The sequence below is a fragment of the Pristis pectinata genome, chromosome 1 (assembly GCF_009764475.1).
Source record: "Pristis pectinata isolate sPriPec2 chromosome 1, sPriPec2.1.pri, whole genome shotgun sequence".
NCBI lineage: Eukaryota > Metazoa > Chordata > Chondrichthyes > Rhinopristiformes > Pristidae > Pristis > Pristis pectinata.
Window position 1 is genome coordinate 72,095,644 of NC_067405.1, and position 22,803 is coordinate 72,118,446.

A 22,803-nucleotide genomic window follows, 5' to 3' on the forward strand; every position below is an offset into this window, starting at 1 on the left:
GTCACCAGCTAGCATTGGGCAATAAATGTCCACCTCAACAGTGTTCCCATGTCCAGAGAAGAAATAATCCATTGGCAAATTATGAAATCCACCCCATTGGAAATACTGCAGCTATCATTCAAGAGCATGAATGAAAGGAGCTTGGTACTCACCTTGGTACGTGTCTGGATCAATGGCTCAATAATATACATGTAGTTACCATCATCAAACATGCCACTGGGGTGGGGGAAGAGAGAGAGATGGGGGGGTAGAGGGGGTGGGAAGGGGGAGGGAAGGGGGGAGGGAGAGAGGGGAGAGAGGGGGAAGAGAGAGGGGAGAAGAGGGGGAAGAGAGGGAGGGGGGAAGGGAGAGGGGGGAAGGGAGGGGGGGAAGGGAGGGGGGGGAAGGGAGGGGGGGAAGAGAGAGAGAGATGTCACGTTATTAGAACAAGTGGTTGGTCTCAACATCTCCTACCTTACACCAACAGGGGTTTCCGTCCCAGCATTTAAAGTTGGAATTGATTTTTAGAGTTTCTATTGTTTTGTATCACTCGAGGTCCCAGTGATGTGCCCCCACCCCTCACTTTGCCATCTGCCAACAATGGCCTCCAGCAAGCCAAGGTTAGCTGGAGCACCAAACCAGATGCCAAGTAAAACTCGTCACTCTGCCACCTGGGTTTTCAGAACTTGGAATTGGCAGTCATAAAACAAAAATGATAATAAAGCAAATCTGGACTGAACAAACCCAAGTTTTACTGGATTTGCATAGCACAGAACAAATTCAATCTGAAAATACTGTGGATACTCAGCTGGTCAGACAGCAGCTATGGAGAGAGGAATTGGGTCAACATTTCAGGTCAACAACCTGGCATCAGAACACAGTACTGTCCCATTTGACTCTTTAAAGACAAAGTGCTGGAAAGTTTGACCAGGAATTTAACTGCTTGGTTATTGCTTCAGATTGGCTGAACACCAACCGAGATGACATAAGAGATATGGGAGAAGGTAGGAAGTGTTACAGCTGCCCAGTGAGGACTTGCTGAGCCACCGTCATGAGCAGGAACTTCTCTGGATCACCCCTGGACTGAATTGAGAGGAAGGAAATCAACCAGCAGCAGCTTGCATCCTTCATTAAACTGAAGAGACAATCCAGGAGGCAGAAATATCCCTGAGACTGTGCTGGCAGAGCAAGTGAATGGATCAGAGGGAGACTGAAGGTTGCGAGGTGCAATGGGGGAATGGAAGGGTTACAGAGAGAATGGATCGAGTCAGGAGGGGGCATTGGACAGATTACTTTGGGAGAGGAGAATGCTGAGGTTCGAGACTGGTGTTAAACTAGAAAATGTTTCTTCCAGCAGTTGATCAAGGGATGGAGGCTGATAGCACCTGCTCTTACTGGTAAACATGCAGGCATATAGAGTGGTGAGGAGGGTTAATTTTCCAGTTTTCCCCCCAGGCAGAGAACCATGCTGGGGTTTGATACCTCAGTATCTGTAATCCTCATGGAAAAGGCAATTCCAAGCATCACACACAAGCTGGTTATCAGTCAGCGGTGGCCAGACCCAGCTGCAACATGATTCACCATCACCTTGTCCACACTTGCAATGGAGACTGCCATCAGGAATTGTACCACCAGTTATTATTCCTCTCTCTGACCCCTGGGAGCTAAAATCACCATCCACTCGGGTAAAAACTGGTTTCCCCTTGGTGCTTTCAGCCTGGAGCTAGGCAGGAAGTTGTGCTTACACAACAGGCATCCAAAGGAGCTAAACCTCAGTATCTACATTAAGCTCAACCACTGGAGGGTCTCAGCTATGAGTCATTGGGGTTTCCATTTGGATTCACACTTGCTTTTGTTGGGGAAAGGGTCGGAAGGGTGTGGTGGGTCAAGGGGAGGAACCATATATGGTGTAAAAAGCAGCATGTTAAACTTGCTCTATACACTTACTGCATTACACATCCCAATTCTCACAGCCTCCATCCCTTCTGATAGCAAGCTTGCCACTTTAGAGGCAACGTTCTAACCACATCCAAAAGCAGGCAAGGCCTCCACATCCATCTTCCTCTCTATGGGCTGAGGAGGGGTGCATGAAATGGATGTACGAGATGCATTCCCCCTGAATTCCAGCAGTAAAGCCAAGCACCACATGCAGCGTTATCAGAGAGAGCTCACAATCGTACTTACTGAAGCCCATCACAGGTAGACAGAGCAACTTTGGACTTTGTGTTCCCCCGTATCTCCCCGTGATAGTAACAGTGCTCACCACCCTGAGGGGAACAGCAAATCAGAAAAAACACCATTAGGATACAGATACAGGTTAAACAACACTCAGATGCCATCACCCTAGACTCTAACAATCTAGACTTCAAACTGAAATAAAGAAAAAAGATTGCTGGAAAAACACCCGAGGTCAGGCAGCATCTATGGAGAGAGAAGCAGTCTCTCTCACAGGTTGAAGACATTTCATCAGAACTGGGAAGGACCTGACCTCTTTCCCAGTTCTGATGCAGGTTCTTCAATCTGAATCATTAACCGGTTCTCTCTCCACAGATGCTGTCTGACCTGTTGTGCTTTTCCAGCAACTTTCCTCTTCATTTCATATTTCTAGCTTCTGTATTTTGTTTTTGCTTTTAACTTAAATTTCAATCTGCCCTAAAGCAACCTTTTCCTACTGATTGAGAAAAGGTTTGGCAAGAGGCCAATTTTAACCTAACTTGCTGAGCATGAACCCCACAGAACTGAGTGGGATTTTGGCTGCTACACTCACCTCTCCTACAGACAGGCTAAACCATAATACAGCAACATTGCAGAGCCCCATATAATGAAAAATCATCATAGCCAAGACTTCCATAAAACTTTATTTGTCTTTTTATTTGTTGCTAAAAATAATTTGGCTACGTCCCATTAATAAATATTTTTGTGCCTTAATTCAATTGCCTTCTATAATGAAATTTTGTACATTTGCAGGAATGAATCCCCTTCTTAATACAAGATGTCATTGTACTTAACTTGCAGATTTGTGATGCCTGTGTCCTAACAAGAGAGGCTAAACAGGTTGGGTCTGTGTTCTTTGGAGTTTAGAAGGATGAGGGGTGATTTCATTGAAACATACAAGATCCTAAAGGGGCTTGATGGGGGAAATGTTGAGATGTTTTCACTAGTGGGAGAATCACGAACAAGGGGACATAGTTACAAAATAAGGGGGCAGTCATTTCAAACTGAGGTGCATAGAAATTTCTTCTCATCGAGGGTGGTGAATCTCTGGAATTTTCTGCCCCCAAGAGTTGTAAAGGGAAGGTCATTAGATGCATTTATAATGAAAGTAGATACATTTTTGGAAGATTGGGAAACTGATGGCTATGGGGATCTGGCACAGAAGAGGAGTTCATCTCTCTAGATGTTGGATTATGTGCACTCTTTAGCATGTCGTCTTGCAATGAATGTTTTGAAACAATAAAACTGTTACTTGTCAGACATATCAGAGCCTGGGGCAGATCAGCCATGTTCATATTGAATGGCAGGCTTGAGAGGCCTGTGGTCCTATTTTTCTTGTGTTCTTTAGTGTAGCAAAACAATCCCTAGTTGATTTGCTGTGGTGCAGTGCAATTACCTAACACTTGATGTCAAGGTAAGTTAGTCAGGTGACCAAAAGCTGAGTAACTGTAGTTGGTTTTTAAGCAGGGGAAGGAGGCAGAGGGATTTGGAGGAGGGAGGAATGTTAACAGATCGTGGTTCAGAGGGCATTGCCAACAATGGTGAAGTGAAGGAAAGAGGCTAGAATTGGAAGAGGGGAAAGGGATCTGTAGCACTGCAAAAGGTTATAGAAGTAGTATAGAAATAAAATAGGCTGGGTTGGCTATGGCAGAGGATATAAACCAAGCTCTTCACAGCACAACACCAAACAAAGACATCAGAATATACAGCAGGAAAGAATGAAATTTGCTGTGGTGTTTGATGCTGTGCAATGATTTACTGGGTAGACAGAGAAAGTCTAAACAATCAAGAATGAGGAACCACGAGAGATTTATTACATAATGCAAGAGTTGTTTCCAGGGGTTTGAAAAGTAAAAAACTGCAGATGCCAGAAACCTGAAATAAAAACAGAAAGTGCTAGAGATACTCAGTTAGGTCTGGCAGCATTTGTGGGGAGAGAGAGAGTTAACAGAGTCCAGTGAAGGGTCTTGTATCTGAAACATTAACCCATTTCTCTTTCCACAGATGCTGCCTGACCTGCTGAATGTTTCCAGCATTTTCTGTTTTTATTGCTGAGTACGCTGCCTACTCCCATGTAACATTAGATAGTGGTGTTAAAATAACAAAGTGCTCTGCTCTTCAGAAGCTAAGTGAATAATATGTTTAAGTCCAGATGAAGAGTGTTGACCCAAAACATTGACTATCCAGTTCCCTCCACAGATGCTGCCTGACCCACTGAGTTCCTCCAGCATCTTGTTTGTTGCTCCAGATTCCAACATCTGCAGTCTCTTGTGTCTCCACTGTTTAAGTTAACAGCATTTAAAGTTCTGCAACAACTGATATTATTGACTGCCCCATTTTATCTCCAACATTACTAGCTCTTACTTTGGAATCAAATCTCCAAACACCTTAGCAATTTGCCAATACAGTCCTGTTCTCACCACATCAAACTATATTTGGATTTAGAAAGCATGATTTGCATACAAAATATATACCATTGCTGAAAATTGTTGTGGCAAGCACTGAATTAATTCCATCAGCCTTGGGACACATTTATAGCTTGCTTGCAGCCACTTGGATATTCACCGAAGAAATGATACACACTATTATAATCGATCAATAAGCCAATGGGTGGATGGCCAGCTAAATGCCAAGGTGAAGGATGTCACTACCAGAAAAAGGATATGTATTGTGCCCCCCGCATCAGAATCAAACCTCCAGAGTCCATAATATTAGCTCATCCAAAGGATAGTGTCTCCATCAGTGCTGTACTCTTCCAGCGATAGCCTGGGTTACGTTACATAAGAATGTAAGAAATAGGAGCAGCAGTAGGCAATCTGGTCTGCCGAGCTTGCTCTGCCATTCAATAAGATCATGGCTAATCTGGCCGTGGACTCAGATCCACCTATCTTCCTTTTCCCCATAACCCTCAATTCCCCTACTATGCAAAAATCTATTTAACTATGTCTTAGATATATTTAATGAAGTAGCCTCTATTGCTTCCCTGGGCAGAGAATTCCACAGATGCACTATTCTCTGGGAAAAGCAGTTTCTCCTCATCTCCATTCTAAATCTATTCCCCCGAATCTTGAGGCTATGTCCCCTAGTTCTAGTCTCGCCTACCAGTGGAAACAACATTCCTGCCTCTATCTTATCTATCCCTTTCATAATTTTATATGTTTCTATACGATCCCCCCTCATTCTTCTGAATTCCAGCGAGTATAGTCCCAGGCGGCTCAATCTCTCCTCATAGGCTAACCCCCTCATCCCTAGAATCCACCCGGTGGACCTCCTCCGCACCGTCTCCAAAGCCAGTATATCTTTCTTCAAGTAAGGAGACCAGAACTGCACACAGTACTCCAGGTGAGGCCTCACCAGTAGCCTGTACAGTTGCAGCATAATCTCCCTGCTCTTAAATTCAATCCCTCTAGCAATGAAGGCCAGCATTCCATTTGCCTTCTTGATAACATGTTGCTCCTGCGATTCATGCACAAGCACTCCCAAGTCCCTCTGCACAACAGCATGCTGCAATCTTGCACTGTTTAAATAAGAGTCTGATCTTCTATTTTTCCTTCCAAGGTGGATGACCTTGCATTTACCAACATTGTACTCCATCTGTCAGATCCTTGCCTACTCACTTAATCTATCTATATCTCTCCGCAGACTCTCCACATCTCTGCACGATTTGCTTTTCCACTCAATTTAGTGTTATCAGCAAACTTAGATACACTGAGTTAATGGACGATCAACTTTCGTTAGCAGTGACTTTTGAGATTGAGCAGTGACGTTGGAGTAACTTCCTCGCAACGTGAATTGCTAGACATGGAACCTTCTACAACAGGGAGCAGGTGAGGCAAAGCCAATTTTGTTTCTTTGAAAAGAACAGATAAGTAAGACAAATTGCAAATGTACAGAGGCACCTTGGGATCCAAGTCCATAGCACCCTGAAAGTGAATACGGGTGGGATGGGGTGGTAAAGAAAGCGCACAACATGCTTGCCAGGATGTTGAGTCTCAAAGTTGGTAAGCCATGTTGCAGCTGTATAAAACTTTGGTCAGGCCACATTTGGAGGATTGTGTGCAGTTCTGGTCACCACATTACACGAAGGATGTGGAGGCTTTGGGGAGGGTGCAGAAGAGGTTCACCTGTTTGCCGTCTGGATAAGAGAGTACAGAAAGTCCCTGGGTTACGAATGAGTTCCGTTTTTGAGACTGTTCGTAACCCGATTTTGTATGTAACTCGGAATAGTGTCCGTGCATGCACACTTGGGCCGGGGATCGTGGCCGCACATGGCCCCAGCCGCACATACGCACTTGACTGGGGTTCCCCGGCCGCATATGCACACTTGGTTCAGGGTTGGGCCATGGAAGGTGTACCGCCGCCATGGTCGGATCGGGGGCCGGGCCCGCTTACGAACCGACCACGAAGGTCAGTTCGTAAGTACGGGCGTTCGTAAGTCAGGCATTCGTAAGTCAGGGACTTCCTGTATTAGCTTATAAGAAATTAGCCAGACTTGGATTGTTTTCTCTGGAGCATCAGGGGTTTGGGGTGATCTGATAGAAGTTTAAAAATTTTTGAGAGGCATAGATAGGGTAGATAGTCTTTTTCCCGGGGTGGAAATGTCAACTATCAGAGGGCATAGTTTTAAGGTGAGGGGAGAAAGGTTTAAAGATTTACAAAGCAATTTCTTTTTGTACACAGAGTGGTAGATGCCTGGAACATGCTGCCATGGAAAGTGGTGGAAGCAGATACGGTAGCAATGTTTAAGAGGCATTTAGATAAACACATGAACAGGTAGGGAATCAAAGGAGACAGACCACACCATGTGCAGGGATTAGTTTGGATTGGCATCATGGTCGATACAGACATCGTGGGTCGAAGGGCCCATTCCTGGGCCGTACTGTTCTATGTTAAATCAGGAGAGAGCAGGGCTGAGAGTTTGGTGGAGCACTGTGTAACCCAAGGGCAAGCAGCACTTCCATCAATCCTGTAAACATCCACAGTTTACTGACTGCCACAGTATCAAAACAGTGCCCCATTCTCATTTTTTCTTATGATGGAGGAAGATGCCATTCGGCCCATCGAGTTCATGCTGGGTCTCAGAGCAATCCCTTTCCCCTGCTTATTTCCCCAGTCTCTTTCACATGCCCATCAGTTCCCCTCTGAATCTCCTGACACCGATACACACCAGGAGCAAGCTGCAGTGGCCCGTTAGCCCACCACGTCTTTGGGATGTGGGAGGAAACTGGGGCTGCAGCCCACTGATGGCATCCTCACCAGGAGGGAAGGGTTAAGGAGCTGACGGCAGCACTGTGCAGGCAGCGGGTCTGTGGCTGAGCCGGTCACCTTGACAACACAAGCCCAGGTGTACATTGACGTCCCAAGGAAGGCAGGATTGTTAGGTTAATTTCCCTCATTCTGCACACTAAATTTGTTGCTTCCTGCTGCACGACGCACCGTGAGATGGCTCTGCCCTTGTATCAGCAAACTGCAAGTTGCCAGTGCAGGGAGAATTTCGTTGTGTTTGTAGGTTCTCATGTAACATGCACACTCAGCACTCTCTCTCCCCGAGAGGCGCTCCCACACTGTGCTGCAGCCTGGCAGCTTGAGTCTGCACAGGTCACTTAAGTTTGCAGGTTCGGCACTCCGTCAATGCCAAGAGCCTGGCTGTTCCACTGCTCTCCTGCCTTGCTTCCTTCCCCTCTATAATCTTGGCTTCAAATCAATCTTTGCTGCCTCTACTCATGACCTTGAGTACCAGTCACTGCAGTGCTCACATACCCACTGCAGCTCTCAGGAACCCCTTGACTTAAAGATCATCACCGTGTCCCAGTGCCTCCAACATCCTGCAGCCTTGTGACCCTGCAGGATCACTCCATTCCTCTCGCACATCCGCTCCATCAAACCCAAGCTGCTTCAGCCCCCATGTCCAAAAGATATTTTTCCACCTATCTATTTCCTGTCAAACTCCTGGAGAGCTTCCTAGAAGCTGCCAGTATGACCCAATGTGGATCAGTGCTAATTTTTAGCAGATCTGCAAAGCTGGGAAAAGCCTTGAAACATTTCACTGCATTGAAACCCCTCAATAGTTACACGCCTTGTCAAACCCAAGGCTTCCTCCCTTCCACACCTGCACACTGCCACTCCATGTTAAATGGAGTGGCAGAGTTAAATAGAGGTGCTGCCTCACAGCTCTGGAGACCCAGATTCAATCCTGACCTCCACTGCTGTCTGCGTGGAGTTTGCATGTTCTCCCCCCCGTGACTAAAGGGTTTCATGAGTGCTCCAGTCTCCTCCTACATCCCAAAGTGTGGGTTGGTAGGTTAATTGGCCACAGTAAATTGCCCCTTAGTGTATGAGTGAGTGGTAGAATCTTTGGGAGGAATTGATGGGAATGTGGGGAGAATAAAAATGGGTTAGGATAGGATTAGTGGTTATGCTCAGTACAGACTTGATGGGCCAAAGGGCTTGTTTCTGTGCTGTATGGCTATGACTAAGACCAGAAATCTAAACTAAAACAACATTTGAGATAAACATAAAATGCTGGAGGTGCTTTGCTTATCAGGCAGCATCTGTGGAGAGAGAAAGGGTCAATGTTTCTGGTTAACTCTACTAGAACAGGGCCTTAATGGGACTTGGAGTGAGAGGCAAAAGAGGTAGGTCTCAAGACTTGCTGGTGAGTTTCACTTAAGAGGACCCTAAATGAGGCACATTTGCAAACTGTTAGTTAATAGTTGATTGGCTAATAAGCTAATTAACAGCAACCAATAAAAAGAAGTTAGAGTCAATTAGAGTGGCCATTTTGAGAGAGGCTACTGGTTGGCTAAGTGTGGGCTTTGGTGAATACTGGGCTACACTGAGATGGGTGAGCAATGTCAAGGTAAGGTGAGGGTAGGTTTTTTTTCCTCAAAGCTTTCTAGTCAGGGTAGGTTTTTTTTTCCTCAAAGCTTTCTAGTCATGGCAGGTGAGCTCTGACCTATTGTCATGTTCCTCCTATGCAATGTGGGAACTCAGGGAGGCTGCTAGAGTCCCTGATGACTACATATGCATGAAGTGTCCAGCTGTAGCTCTTTATAGATTTTATGACTGCAGTAGAGCTGTGCATGAATTCACTTTGGACCACTTGTGATGCTGAGAATATTGTGGATAACATATCTAGTGAGTTAGTCACACTGCTGTTTAAGGGCCTAAGGAAAGATTGGGAATGGGTGACCAGCAAGCAAAGCAGTAGCAGGAAGGTAGTGCAGGAGTCCCCTGTGGTCACTTCCCTCAAACACTGATTTGAATAATGTTGGGGGTGATGGCTCTTCAGGAGAAGGCACTGTGAGTGGCTCTGCTGCACAGGAGGATGGGGGGGGGGGAGAAAAGAGTAGCAGAGCTATAGTGGTAGGGGATTCCATAGTAAGGGGAATAGACAGGAGTTTCTGTAGCTGTAAACAGGACTCCTGGTTGGTGTTGTGCCCTGGGTACAAGGGTCAGGGATGTCTTGGAGTGGCTGCAGGACATTCTGGAAGGGGAGGGTGAACAGCCAGTTGTTGTGGTGCATGTAGGTACCAATGATATGAAGAAAAGCAGGATATGGTCCTACAAGCTAAACTTAGGGAGTTAGGAGACAAATTAAAAAGTACCTTAGAAGGTAATAACCTCAGGATTGCTACCTGTGCCATGTGTTACTCAGGAATAGCAGCATAGTTAAGATGAATGTGGCCTGAGCAGTGATGCAGGATGGAGGGATTTGGATTCATGGGGCATTGTAACCAGTTCTGGGGAAGGTGGGACCAGTTCAAATCAGATGGTCTACACCTGGGCAGGACTGGGATCAATGTCCTAGGGGGATTGTTTGCTAGTGCTGTGGAGAGTTTAAACTAATATGGTAGGGGGATGGGAATCCATGCATAAATATTGAAGCAAAGCAGAGACCAGAGCAGAAGTTAGAAAAGAGATGTAAGAATGGAGTACAGAAGTTAAATGCAAAGGACAAAGACTACTAGATTCTAAAAAGACAATGAGTGTAAAGGCACTTTATCTGAATACCTATAGTATTCTTAAGGTCAGTGAACTTGTGGCATAAATAGTACAAAGGGGTATGATTTAGTGGCCATTACAGAAATGTGGTTGCAGGGTGGAGATGATTGGGAATTAAATATCCAAGGGTATCTGTAACATGGAAGGATAGGAAGGGAGGTGGGGTAGTGCCCTTAAGGATGAGATCAGGGTGATAGTGAGAGATGTAAATCTCAGCAGAATGTTGAGTCCATCTAGGTGGGGATTAGGAGCAGTAAAGGGGAGAAAAAGATCACTAGTGCAAGTTGTCTATAGACCACCAGATAATAACATTAGTGGCACAAGCAATAAGCCAAGAAGTATCTGATCCACAAGAGTGGAACAGCAGTTGACGTGGGGCACTTTAACTTCCTTGTAGATTGGGTGAATCAAGTTGGTTGAGGCAGTCTTGAGGAGGACTTCATTAGAATGCATCTGTGATAGCTTTCTTGAACAGCATGTTACTGAACCTACAAGGGAACATGCTTAGATATGGTCTTGTGCAATGAGACAGGTAAAATTAACAACCTTGTAGTTAGGGATCCTCTTGGAAGGGGTGATCCCAGTATGATTGAATTTCTCATACAAATGGTGGGTGCAATAGTTCAACCTAAAACCAGTGTATTGTGCATAAACAAGGGAGACTACAATAGGATGAGGGATGAGTTAGCTAGCATAGACTGGGAACACAGGCTATATGGTGGGACAGTTGAGGAACGGTGGAAGACTTTCAAGGAGATTTTTCATGGTGCTCAAAAGTCTATTCCTGTTAACAGCAAGCACTAAGGGTGGGGAGAGCCAGCCTTGGATAACTCAGGAAATAAAAGGCATCAAGCTAAAAGCTCATGCATATGAAGTCATCAAGAGTCATGGGAAACTGGAAAATTGGGGAAAACTTTAAAGCAACAAAGAACCACTAAGCAAGCAATAAGGGAAGATAGATTATGAAAGTAAACTAGCACAAAACATAAAAACAGTAAGATTTTAATTATATGAAGTAGAAAAGGGTGGCTAAAGTGAACATGGGTCCCTTGGAAGATAAGGGGAAATTAATATTGGGTAATGTGGAAATGGCCAAGGCCTTGAATGACTATTTCCTCAGTCTTCACAGGAGGCCACATTTAACATGCCAAAGAGATGTGATGGGAGATGAGGACTTCAATACAATCACTGTCACTAAAGAGTTGATGAGCAAACTTGTGAGCCTAAAGGTAGACAAGTCCCTGGTCCTGATGGGATGTATCCCAGGTACTGAAAGAAATGGTGGAAGTTAAGGTAGAGGCATTTGTGATAATCTACCAAAATTCTCTGGACTCTGGGCAGGTCCTGGCAGATTGGAAGACAGCAAATGTCAGCCACTGTCTTTTCTAAAAAAATAATGTAGGCAAAAGGCAGGTAACTATAGACCAGTTAGCTTAATGTCTGTAGTCTGGGAAAATGTTTGAAGTTATCATTAAGAAATAGCAAGATATCTGGATAGAAGTGGTTCCATCAGGCAGACACAGCAATGGATTCATGAAGGGCAGATCCTGTTTAACATATTTACTGAAGTTTTGAGGATATAATGAGTGTAGTGGATGGAGGGGGAAACAGGTGGATGTTGTATACTTGGATTTCCAGAAATCCAAGTTTGATAAGGTGCCACAAGAGTTGCCCATAAGATAAGGATGTGTGGAGTTGGGGGTAATAGCATGGATAGAGGATTGGTTAACCAATGAAGGCAGAGTTGGGATAAATGGGTGTTCTTCTGGTTGGCAATCAGTGGTGAGTGGGGTTGGTGCTGGGCCTGCAACTGTTCATGATGTACATTAATGATTTGGAAGAGGGGACTGAGTGTAGTGTATCTAAGTTTAGTGGAAAATTAAATCATGCAGAGGATGTGGAGAGTTTGCAGAGATAGATATGTTAAGTGAGTGGGCAAGGGTCTGGCAGATGGAGTTGGATGTTGGTAAATGCAAGGTCATCCAATTGGGGAAAAATAGAAAATCAGATTATTTAAATGGTGAAAGATTGCAGCATGCTGTTGTGCAGAGGGACCTGGGAGTGCTTGTGCATGAATTGCAGAAGGTTCATTTGCAGGTGCAACAGTTTATCAAGAAGGCAAATGGAATGCTGGACTTCATTGCTCAAGGGATTGAATATAAGAGCAGGGAGGTTATGCTGCATCTGTACAGGGTACTAGTGAGGCTGCACCTGGAGTACTGTGTGCAGTTCTGGTCTCCTTAAGGAAAGATGCACTGGCTTTGGAGGTGGTGCAGAGGTGGTTCACTCTGGAAATTAGTGGGTTAGCCTATGAAGAGTGAGTCACCTAGGACTATACTTGCTGGAATTCAGAAGAATAAGAGATCTTTTAGAAACATAAAGGGATAAAATGGAAGGCAGTTAAGTTGTATCCACTAGTAGGTGAGACTAGAACTAGAGAACATAACCTCAAGATTTGGGACTGTAGCTTTGGGACAGATGAAGAAAAACTGCTTTTCCCAGAGAATAGTGAATCTGTGGAATTCTCTGCTCAGGGAAGCAGTGGAGGCTACTTCATTAAATATTTAAGACAAATGTTTGCATAGTAGGAGAATTAAGGGTTATATGGGGGGGGGAGGAGGCAGGTAAGGTGGATCTGAGTCTATGGCCACATCAGCCATGATCTTATTGAATGGTAGAGCAGGCTTGACAGGCCAGATGGCCTACTGCTGCTCTTATTTCCTCATGTTCTTGTGTACTCCTCACTCCAGATGCTGCCTGATCTGTTGAGTGTTCTCAGCATTCTTGGTTTTTTCCTTCAGATTTCCAGCACCTGCATTATTTTGCAAGTACAGAGGGAGGTCTCCCTCTAACGGAGCAACAGGCAAACAGCCCTCTGGAGAAGCAGCTCAGTTCATTCCACTCTGCAGGCTGGCCTGATGCAGATTTCTGCCCTTTGCTGTTGCCAGGACAATCCCACCACTGCTCCCTTGCAAGACCAATGCAAGCTAGGCACACAGACTAGTAGCAAATAGTTTTAAAAATAAATATATAAATAAAAATAAATGCTTGTAGTCAGGGATGATTTAACACTGAGCAATGCAATTACTGTTGCCACAACCTTTGTGTCATAGCTTCCACCACTGATTGCTGTACTGTAGATTTTCTTAGTACTTTATGCTTTTGCTTAATCCTTTGCCTGAACTTCTGCATCAGTGGTCAATATATTCATATTATACTATAGTTTCCATGTATTTTGATATGATTATTAAACAGGATCTGAATGTCTGTCAACCATTGAGACAGTGGTACTGGAGGTAACACTAATCTCAACCCTCACCACCCACACCTTTGAACACTCACTTTCTCCTGATCTCTCACCCACATAATTGTGACCTCCCTTCTGATGATTCTGTGACCAGCTTTGCCCTGTGATTTCAGACCATAGTATCTACCTAATCCAAGCAGCTGCCCTTTCAGCTGTTGAGTCTATTCTGGCTCACAGACCAGTCCCATCCCCTAACTTATTCCCCACATCAACTCCCTCTAGATTGTACCCCTCATCTACACATTGTAGGCAATTTATGGCAGACAATAAACCTACCAACCTGCATGTCTTTGGGACCTGGGAGGAAATCAGAGCACTCACATGGTAACAGGGAAATGTGCAAGCAGACAGCACTGGAGGTCAGGATTGAACCTGGGTCACTGGCGCTATGAGGCAGTGGCTCTAACTGCTGCACTACTGTGTTGCTCTCTACCCCTGCACCCTCACTGTGATCCCTCTCCACTTCATGGTCTTTCCCATTTCCCCCTGATCTTCCCTATTTGCAGGGATCATGCCCAGCCATCCTTTCACCACCACATCAAGCAGCTCATTGGCAACAGATCTGGAATGTTATCCAGGGTTTAATCCATCTTCCCAGTATTCCCAGTAACAGGCCTGGCTCCTGTCTCATGAACATCAGGAGCCATTAACTCAGCTGTGAGGGTCCTTAGCCACTGAACTGTAACCTCATCCATGAAATGTTCTGAAACACATTGGGAAGGAGATGTAACCCTTTATCACCAGCTATCCAGCTCAAATACCTACCACCAAATTTTAATCCAGTTTCACAAATCTGATATTGTTCACACTATCCACTCCCAACTTCTCCCCATTGAGGTGAGATATGTTAGCAAGGAAGAGGGTGGAACTCATTCCCTCCTGGATGCTCTCAACAGGATGAAAGGAGTCCCAAAAGGGCCAGACCCCCACATCCCTTTCACCCATTGACCCCGAAGAAGAACACGTCTCAGACACTGTCCCAACTCATCAGGAAATCAGAGCAGGACCTTTCTGGGAGCACATTTTCACACCATGAGGAGTGGAAACCTGCAATTCTTAATCCCCAGGCCATAGAGTTTCCATTAGGCCTGGGGATTAAGAATTCAGAAGAGCAACCCTGGCTCTTTGTGAGGCAGCAGGTCTACCCACTGAGCCACTGTACCGCCATGAATGATGCAACAAGGCAAGGAAGCCAAATGGGGTACTCTTGTTGCTAGGTTGCCAAGGTGCCTGTTGGCCCACCTGTTCGCCCCACATCAACTTCCTGGCACCTTCCAGCTGCAGAGATGGCTCCACAGCCCAAACCCATCCAGCTGTCGTGTCACAATTCCATTAATTCAGCCACACTTCTCCATGCACCCTACCTACCTTAAAGTAATTAAAATCATAGCTTACCTTTGAAAAGAAAGTCTTTTGCTTCTCATAATGTATTTCCTTGTAATCAGAGGACAGCAGATTGCTGTGGGGGAAATAAGAACACAAAGTAGTTATCAAAGAATAGGTCACAGCCTTTGCTGACCAAATTGCATTCACTTATACAAGGCCACTTGTTACCTTTGTATACCAAAGGTTATTTAAAGGCTAATTAAGCACTTTTAATGCTGTGGGGGAAATTTACTGCAGAGACTGGAAACAGAAAATGCTGGAAATAACCAGCAGCCTCTGTAGAAAGAAATAAAAACAAACAAATATTTCTGGTCAAAGACCCTTCATCAGTTCTGCTGAGTGTGTTCAGCATTTTCTGCTTTTATCTTAACTGTCATCACAACTGCATTCATGGACAAAGAATGATGATGGAGACACAAGAGACTGCAGATGCTGCAACAACAAAAAAAATCTGCTGAATGAACTCAACGGGTCGAGCAGCATCTGTGAGGGGAGATTAACTGTTGACCTTTTGGGTCGAAACCATGCATGAGGAAAGAATGATGATGCACAGGATGTGGATTGGTCCATCACAGTTGCGTCTGCTCTTCGTTAGAGCTTTTTAGTCCCATTTTCTCTCTCCAGCCCACAATGTAAACAATTCTCTGAAAATTACTACTGTATCTACTTCCATCACACTTACAGGCAATGCAGCCTAGAATAACTTGCTGTGGGGAAAATATTTCCTCATGCAATCGATCCTCTTGAAGCCACTGATACTTGACATCTCTTAAACTTCACAACAGAACCTACGGCATTGTGACCCGCTGCTCCCACACCAGTTCTACTTCTCATCTCCTAGTCCGTGACCTTGTGTGCTGTAGCATAACCAAACACGATGAGTCTTTCAGCTCACAAACCGCCTTTCAAGTGTTTTCCAGGTCCACATCATTCAGTGGGAGAAATACATTCCCTCAACTCCCTCTAATCTTTATACCTGCCAGTTTAAATCTACACCCCTAACCTCTCTCTGTAACTGAAGTCCTAATCTCTGGCACATTTTCAGTACATCTCTTCTGCCTTCTCTGGAACCTTGCCATCTCCCATAACATGTGATGCCCACAATCAAATACAATGCTGGAGTCCAAACCTAGTCAATCTTTTACTGTTTAGCTTTTATCAGAGGCCCACCATGTCCATGACAACCATTGTACTCATCTATACTAGCTCCATTTACCTACATTTGGCCTTCTATGCCTTGGCAAGTCAAATGCTTGTCTATATTGTGAGAGTACCTGCCTCCTCCACCACCTCAGGCCGTGCATTCCAGATACTAATAGAGCACAGAATTCAATTATCCTATTTCTTTAAAACAAAAGTACCCCTCTGGTCCCGGCACCTTTAATGACTGGGGTACATCCAGCGCCATGCCTTTTAAAACAGTATTATTTAGTTAATTCTTAGTGTGGAGGAACAGAGGGGTCTTGGGGTCCAAGTCCATAGATCCTTCAAAGTTGCCGCGCAAGTTGATAGGGTTGTTAAGAAGTTGTATGGTGTGGTCGCCTTCATTAGTCGGGGGATTGAGTTCAAGAGTCGCGAGGTAATGTTGCAGCTCTATAAAATCCTGGTTAGACCACACTTGGAGCATTGTATTCAGTTCTGGTCACCTCACTATAGGAAGGATGTAGAAACTTTACAAAGGGTGCAGAAGAAATTTACCATGATGCCACCTGGATTGGAGAGTATGTCTTAGGAGGATAGCTTGAGCAAGCTAGGGCTTTTCTCTTAGGAACAAAGGAGGAGGAGAGGTGACTTGATAGAGGTGTACAAGATGATAGGAGGCATAGATCGCATGGACAGCCAGAGACTTTATCCCAGGGTGGAAATGGCTAACACAAGGGGACATAATTTTAAGGTGATTGGAGGAAAGGAAGATATCTTTATTAGTCACACGTATATTGAAACACACAGTGAAATGCATCATTTTGCATAGTGTGTTCTGGGTGGGGGCATCTCACAAGTGTCGCCATGTTTCTGGCACCAACATAGCATTCCCACAACTTCCTAACCGGTACGTTTTTTGGAACGTGGGAGGAAACCAGAACACCCAGAGGAGACCCATGCAGACATGGGGAGAATGTACAAACTCCTTACAGACAGTGGCCGGAATTGAACCCGGGTCACTGGCGCTGTAAAGTATTACGCTAACCACTACACTACCGTGCCTGCGGGATAGTTTTTTTTTTTAAATACACAGTGGTGGGTGCGTGGAAGGCGCTGCCAGGGCTGATGGTAGAGGCAGATACATTAGGGACCTTTAAGAGATTCTTAGGCACATGGATGATAGAAAAATGTAGTAGTATGTGGGAGGGAATGGTTAGATTGATCTTAGTAGGTTAAAAGGTCGACACAACATCGTGGGCCAAAGGGCCTGTACTGTGCTGTAATGGTCTATGTTCATACACTTCCTGCATATTTTCCTACCAAACTGGATCACATTTTCACCAGGTTACAATAAATTTCTACTGCCACATGCCCATTTCATCAATCAGTCCTTCTGTCACAACCTTCTACATTGCCTATTGTTTTTGCATTATTTTGATACCATACTTTGTGAACCCACTTCCATGCCAATTTTGTTAAAACACCTCACAATTATGCCAGATTTTATTATAATTAGCCAGGTACTTTGCAGAAGAGAACTTCAGTACTATTTCTGCATTCTGAAATATCAATAGTGTGAATAGGGTGTCACACAGAAAGATCCCATGAACAATCTTCCCTCCAGGCTGAACCAAAAAGATCCTTGGGCGCCATATCCCAGAAGAGATACCCCATCGCTCTCCATTGTAGCGCAATGCTGCAGTGAGTTAAGCCTGACCTCCAGTGCTGTCTGTGTAGAGTTTGCATGTTCACCCTGTGACTACGTGGGTTTCCAAAATGGGATAAATGTAGGATTAGTGTACATGGGTGGTTGATGATCAGCAGGGACTTGGTGGGCCGAAGGGCCTGCTTCCCTGCTGTATGACTATGACACATAATGATCATGCACAGGAGGCCACTTGGCCCATTCCAGTCATGCCAGCTCTTTGGTACAACTTTTTAATGAGTTGCACTCTCCAGTCTTCTCTCAGCATGGTATGGCAAGCATGGTAGTGTAGTGGTTAGCGTAATGCTATTACAGCACCAGTGACCTGGGTTCAATTCTGGCCACTGTTTGCAAGGAGTTTGTATGCTCTCCCCGCATCTGCGTGGATTTCCTCTGGGTGCTCCGGTTTCCTCTCACATTCCAAAGACCTACAAGTTAGGAAGTTGTGAGCATGCTATGTTGGTGCTGGAGACACTTGCGGGCTGCCCCCAGAACACTACGCAAAAGATGTATTTCACTGTGTTTCGATGTACATATAGCTAATAAAGATGTCTTGTCAATAGCCCCGCAAAAAATACTCTTGAAAAATTACTAATAATTGGAATAATGAGTTTATTGTCACATGTACCAAGGTACAGTGAAAAGCTTTTGTTTGCATGCCATCCAGACAAATCATTCCTTGCATAAGTACATCGAGGCAGTAGAAAAGGAAAACAAAACAGAATGCAGAATGAAGAATATAGTGCTACAGTTCCAGAGAAAGTGCAGTGCAGGTAGACAAATAAGGTGCAAAGGCCATGAAGAGGTAGATTGGGAGATCAAGAGTTCATCTTTATCATTCAGGAGTCTTCTAACAGCAGGATAGAAGCTGTTCTTGAGCCTGGTGGAATGTGCTCTCAAGCTTTTATATCTTCTGCCCAATGGGAGAGGAGAAGAGAGAATGACCTGGGTTGGGAGGGGTCCTCGATTGTGTTGGCTGCTTTCCCGAGGCAATGGGAAGTGTAGACAGAATCTGCTTGTGTTGCCTTCTCATGCAGCAGAAGAAAGAATAATTTGCTGTGTGGAGAAAAGTTTCCTCACATTACCTCATTAAATCTGGTTCCCATCACACTGCAATTTGTGGGAACTTGGCTGATGAGCTTCCTACATTACAACATAGTTACTTGATGGTAAAGCACTTTGGGTAGATATACAGGTTGCTGATTCAAGCCCAGCTTTATGGCACATTACCCAGGGTGACAGAACACTGTACTATTGGGGCTGCCATCTTACAGATCGAATGCTAATCCAAGACCCTATTCTGCTCTTTCCAATGATAGTAAAATATCCCATTTTGCTTTTTTCCAAGAACAAGGATGTTTTCAAATTTATCTTTTGGCCAATACCTCTAAAAGCAGAAAATGCTGAACTAGGAAGGTCATTAACCTGAAAGATCGATGTTTTTCTCTCTCCCTCTACAGATGCTGCCCAGCCTGCTATGTATTTCCAATTTCTGTTTATATTTCAGATTTCCAGCATCTACAGTTTTTGTTTTGCTTTACAACCTCTTGATTTGAATCGCCAACCTATGACATACACAACCTTCCACTGTCCAAAGTGTTTCACCACTAAAAACAGTGGATTTGCTTTGTATCACAAAGCTGCTTGCGGGACCATACCATGTTACAACAGTGAGCGCAAGGTGCACCACCACTCCTAAGCCAGTTTGGGACATAGTGAAGGGCTTGATATAAACACACGTCCCACCTCTTCCTTGCCTCATTCGACAAGAAAGTGATTCACAGTCATTGGTCTTGGTTTTCGGCACCCAGTGTCCTCTGCCGTTACCTGAAAGCACTCTACAACTCCACAGTCAGCAGGAGAGGTAAATTGGGAGGATTTGTGCATGTAAAAATCTCAGGTTTCTTGAAAAGCAGAAGCAGAACAGTATCCCCAACTTGAGCAGCTTGACTGTGCATCTGATCAGCAGCCTTAGAGATGCACAATTCCTTATGAACATAAATGATGATCTTCATCTCCGAGATGCAACTATAAATAGCAGCAGAACAACCAGCCCCGCTCTGAGTTCCTTGCTGCTCCCTTCAGCCACAATTCACAGCTCTATTAACTCCAATTAACCCAAAGAAACAAGAACCCCACCCCCCCCCCCCCCCCCAGGCCTGCACATTGCAGCATAGTGAACCCACCCTACACAATGGCGCAGCTGGTAGAGCCACTGCCTCACAGCGCTAGAGACCTGGGTTCAATCCTGACCCCAGGTGCTGTCTGTGTGGAGTTTGCACCTTCTCCCTGTGACTACGTGGGTTTCCCCTCGGGTGCTCCAGCTGCCCCCCACAACCTAAACGTACAGGCTAGTAGGTTAACTACCTGCTGTAAATTGCCCTAGTGTGTAGGTGAGGGGTAGGATCTGAGGTGGGGGAAGTTGAGTGTGTGGAGAATAAAATGGGATTAGTGTAAATGGGTGCTTAATGATCAGTATAGGCTTGATCGGCTGAAAGGCGGACCCCAGGACTCACAATGAAGAACCTTCAGAGGAGGTTGTAAATGGCATCTTCCTCGCTCTTGTTTTGACTTCCCAAAACTGGCTTTTGAACACAAGTCTCTGACTCAGGCCCACTCATTATCCAAACCAAGACAAGGCTGACACCCTGCAGATCCCTGACTGTGGAAAACTGGCGTGGGTCCACCAGCGTTTCACACCCACAGCGGATGCCTGTGCCAGGGCAGACTGCAGAGAAGCAGGTGACAGCAGCTGCCGCAGCATCTGTCTTCCTTCAAGCACCAGTGACTTGCTTCAAAGCTGCCAGGTTTAAACACAAAAGGCACCACCACCACAGGCTAAAAATAACCCGGCCAGTCGCAAGCGGACTACTCTCAGAATTACAGCACGAATTTATTTTTAGACATTTAAATTTCTGAACTCTGAGCTGAAGGACTAAAATAGATCTGGCACAAGGGGATTTAAGTGAAACAAGAATCTTTAGATAGCCACTCTAATAAAAAGCTGTACATTTATGAAACGCCTCTCAAGAGTTCCACATCCAATTATTTTCAGCTGCAGTGCTGCATTGTATGGATTAAATCAGCTGTTATTTTCTCCCTAGCATGACTCCTCATTTGCAGTTGTGACAGGTGACCTTTTTATCAATTTCACGACAGAAATGTCAGCCTGGTCAATACCAGTAGATAAGAAGGTCATCAAAATCCCAAAAGGACTGATGGGACCTTGGCTTAATGCCTTTCCCTATGGACAGGGCTCCGCAGTAATGCACAGATTGAACAACACAGATCAATGCATTCATTATTAACCACAGAGGCAGCAGGAGAAAAAGAAATGGACCAAAAGAAATATGGGAAGCCACAGAGATAGGGCACAGAAACAGGCCCTGCAGCTTACTGACCAACAACTCATTTACACCGATCCTACAGTAATCCCCCTTTGTTTATTCTCTGCACTTTCTCATCAACTTCCCCCAGTTTCTACCACTCACCTGTACACTTGGGGTAATTCAGTGGCCAATTAACTCACCAACCGACACATCTTTGGGATGTGGGAGGAAATCAAGAGCACCCAGAGGAAACCAATGCAGTCACAGGGAGAACATGCAAACTCCAGACAGACTGAACTGGAGGTCAGGATCGGACCCGGGTCTCTGGAGCAGTTAGGCAGCGGCTCTACCAGCTTCCCACAGTGCCGCCAATCCAAAGAAGTTCATTTGCATTTAAGTAGCACCTATATTCCATTAACATACTGCAGTACTGTTGCAGTTTGGAAACCCAACAGCCAACTTGCACAAGGCATATTCCTACAGACAGCATCACAATAAGTGATGGCTAGCTTATCAGCTTTAATGATTGGCCTGGAATAGACATTTTCCAGGATCAAAACACTCCTACCCGTTCACTGGAGCAGTCCCATGGGACCTCCTACATGAATCCGGACTCTTCATTTTAATATCTCGTCATAAAGGCACAGGTGCACCAATCTTGAGTAGATTCTCTGCAGGAGTCTCAGTATTGGGACTAAAAACCCACAATTTTCATACTGAGGCTACAGCTTCCTGACAGAGGCCAGGGATGGAAGCTGGGCTCAACTAATGTGCCGTTGTATACAATTACCAAATGCCCATTGCACCTCACCTTAAAAAAAAATCTGCGTCCCTTCTTTTCTTAAGGATTAAAGAAAACGGCTTGCATTTTTATGAGCACCCTTAATAACCTTGGAATGTTCTGATGCTTCTCAAAGTTGCTACTGCACTGTAGAACCCCCCCACCCCCCCACTCCCATAACCCCAGGCTTCTTTCCCCTCTGATCCCTGGACTCCAGACAGATCAAGAGGAAAGACCTCTCCTAATGCAAGGCAGGACTCCTACCAGCCAATGGCTTGGGACTCATGAATTTCTGTGAGATAGACACAGAATTCAAAGACTCATTGACTGATTACTGTGTACTCAACACACTGACTGGCATCTGACTTCCTGCAGTCAGCAGTACGGGTCTTTATACCATTGCTACTTTCCCCAAGCCCTGGAAACTGTGCATTTAAATTACCCCTCAATCACATTACAGAGAAACCGATTACCCCAACTCAGGCCACACCTGCTTCCCACCCATTAGCCTATATATCATTGGCTGACACAGGGAATGGGAGGGATGGGGAGTCGGGGTGGTGGTGGGGAGTTTAAGAGTGAAAAGAGGATGCATACTTAGTTGTACAGCATGGAAATGGACCCTTCAGCCCAACGAGTCAGTTCTGACCAACAAGCACCCATTTGCACCAATCCTTCACTCATCCCCGTTTTATTCTCCCCACATCTCCATTGATTGCCACTCACCTATACACTAGTGGTAATTTACAGTGGCCAATTAATCGACCAACCCACTATGCCACCCCAAAAAGAGGAAAATAATAAGATTAAGAAGTACAGAGCTGATGTTCAGGGCCAAGACGTTTCAATATGTAACGTGCTGAGCTGTTTCATTCTCTTGTCTCTTCATCTGAACAAACACATTCCACTTGCCACAGATTCCTCCAGGAAGAAACATAATTGGCTGCACAGAAGC

At 45.0% G+C, this 22,803-nt stretch overlaps 1 protein-coding gene across 4 annotated transcripts in view; it reads right to left on the bottom strand.

The window, feature by feature from the left end:
• The window catches only part of adam23a (ADAM metallopeptidase domain 23a), a 132,872-nt gene that overhangs the window by 76,761 nt on the left and 33,308 nt on the right, over positions 1-22,803 (bottom strand). For all 4 annotated transcript variants that reach the window (XM_052028780.1, XM_052028786.1, XM_052028773.1 and 1 more), the window contains exons 4-6: positions 14,900-14,963; positions 2,164-2,246; positions 153-216 (exon numbers count right to left, since the gene is read on the bottom strand). In XM_052028780.1, coding sequence (XP_051884740.1) covers positions 153-216; positions 2,164-2,246; positions 14,900-14,963 — 211 coding nt within the window. The remainder of the gene's footprint in view (positions 1-152; positions 217-2,163; positions 2,247-14,899; positions 14,964-22,803) is intronic.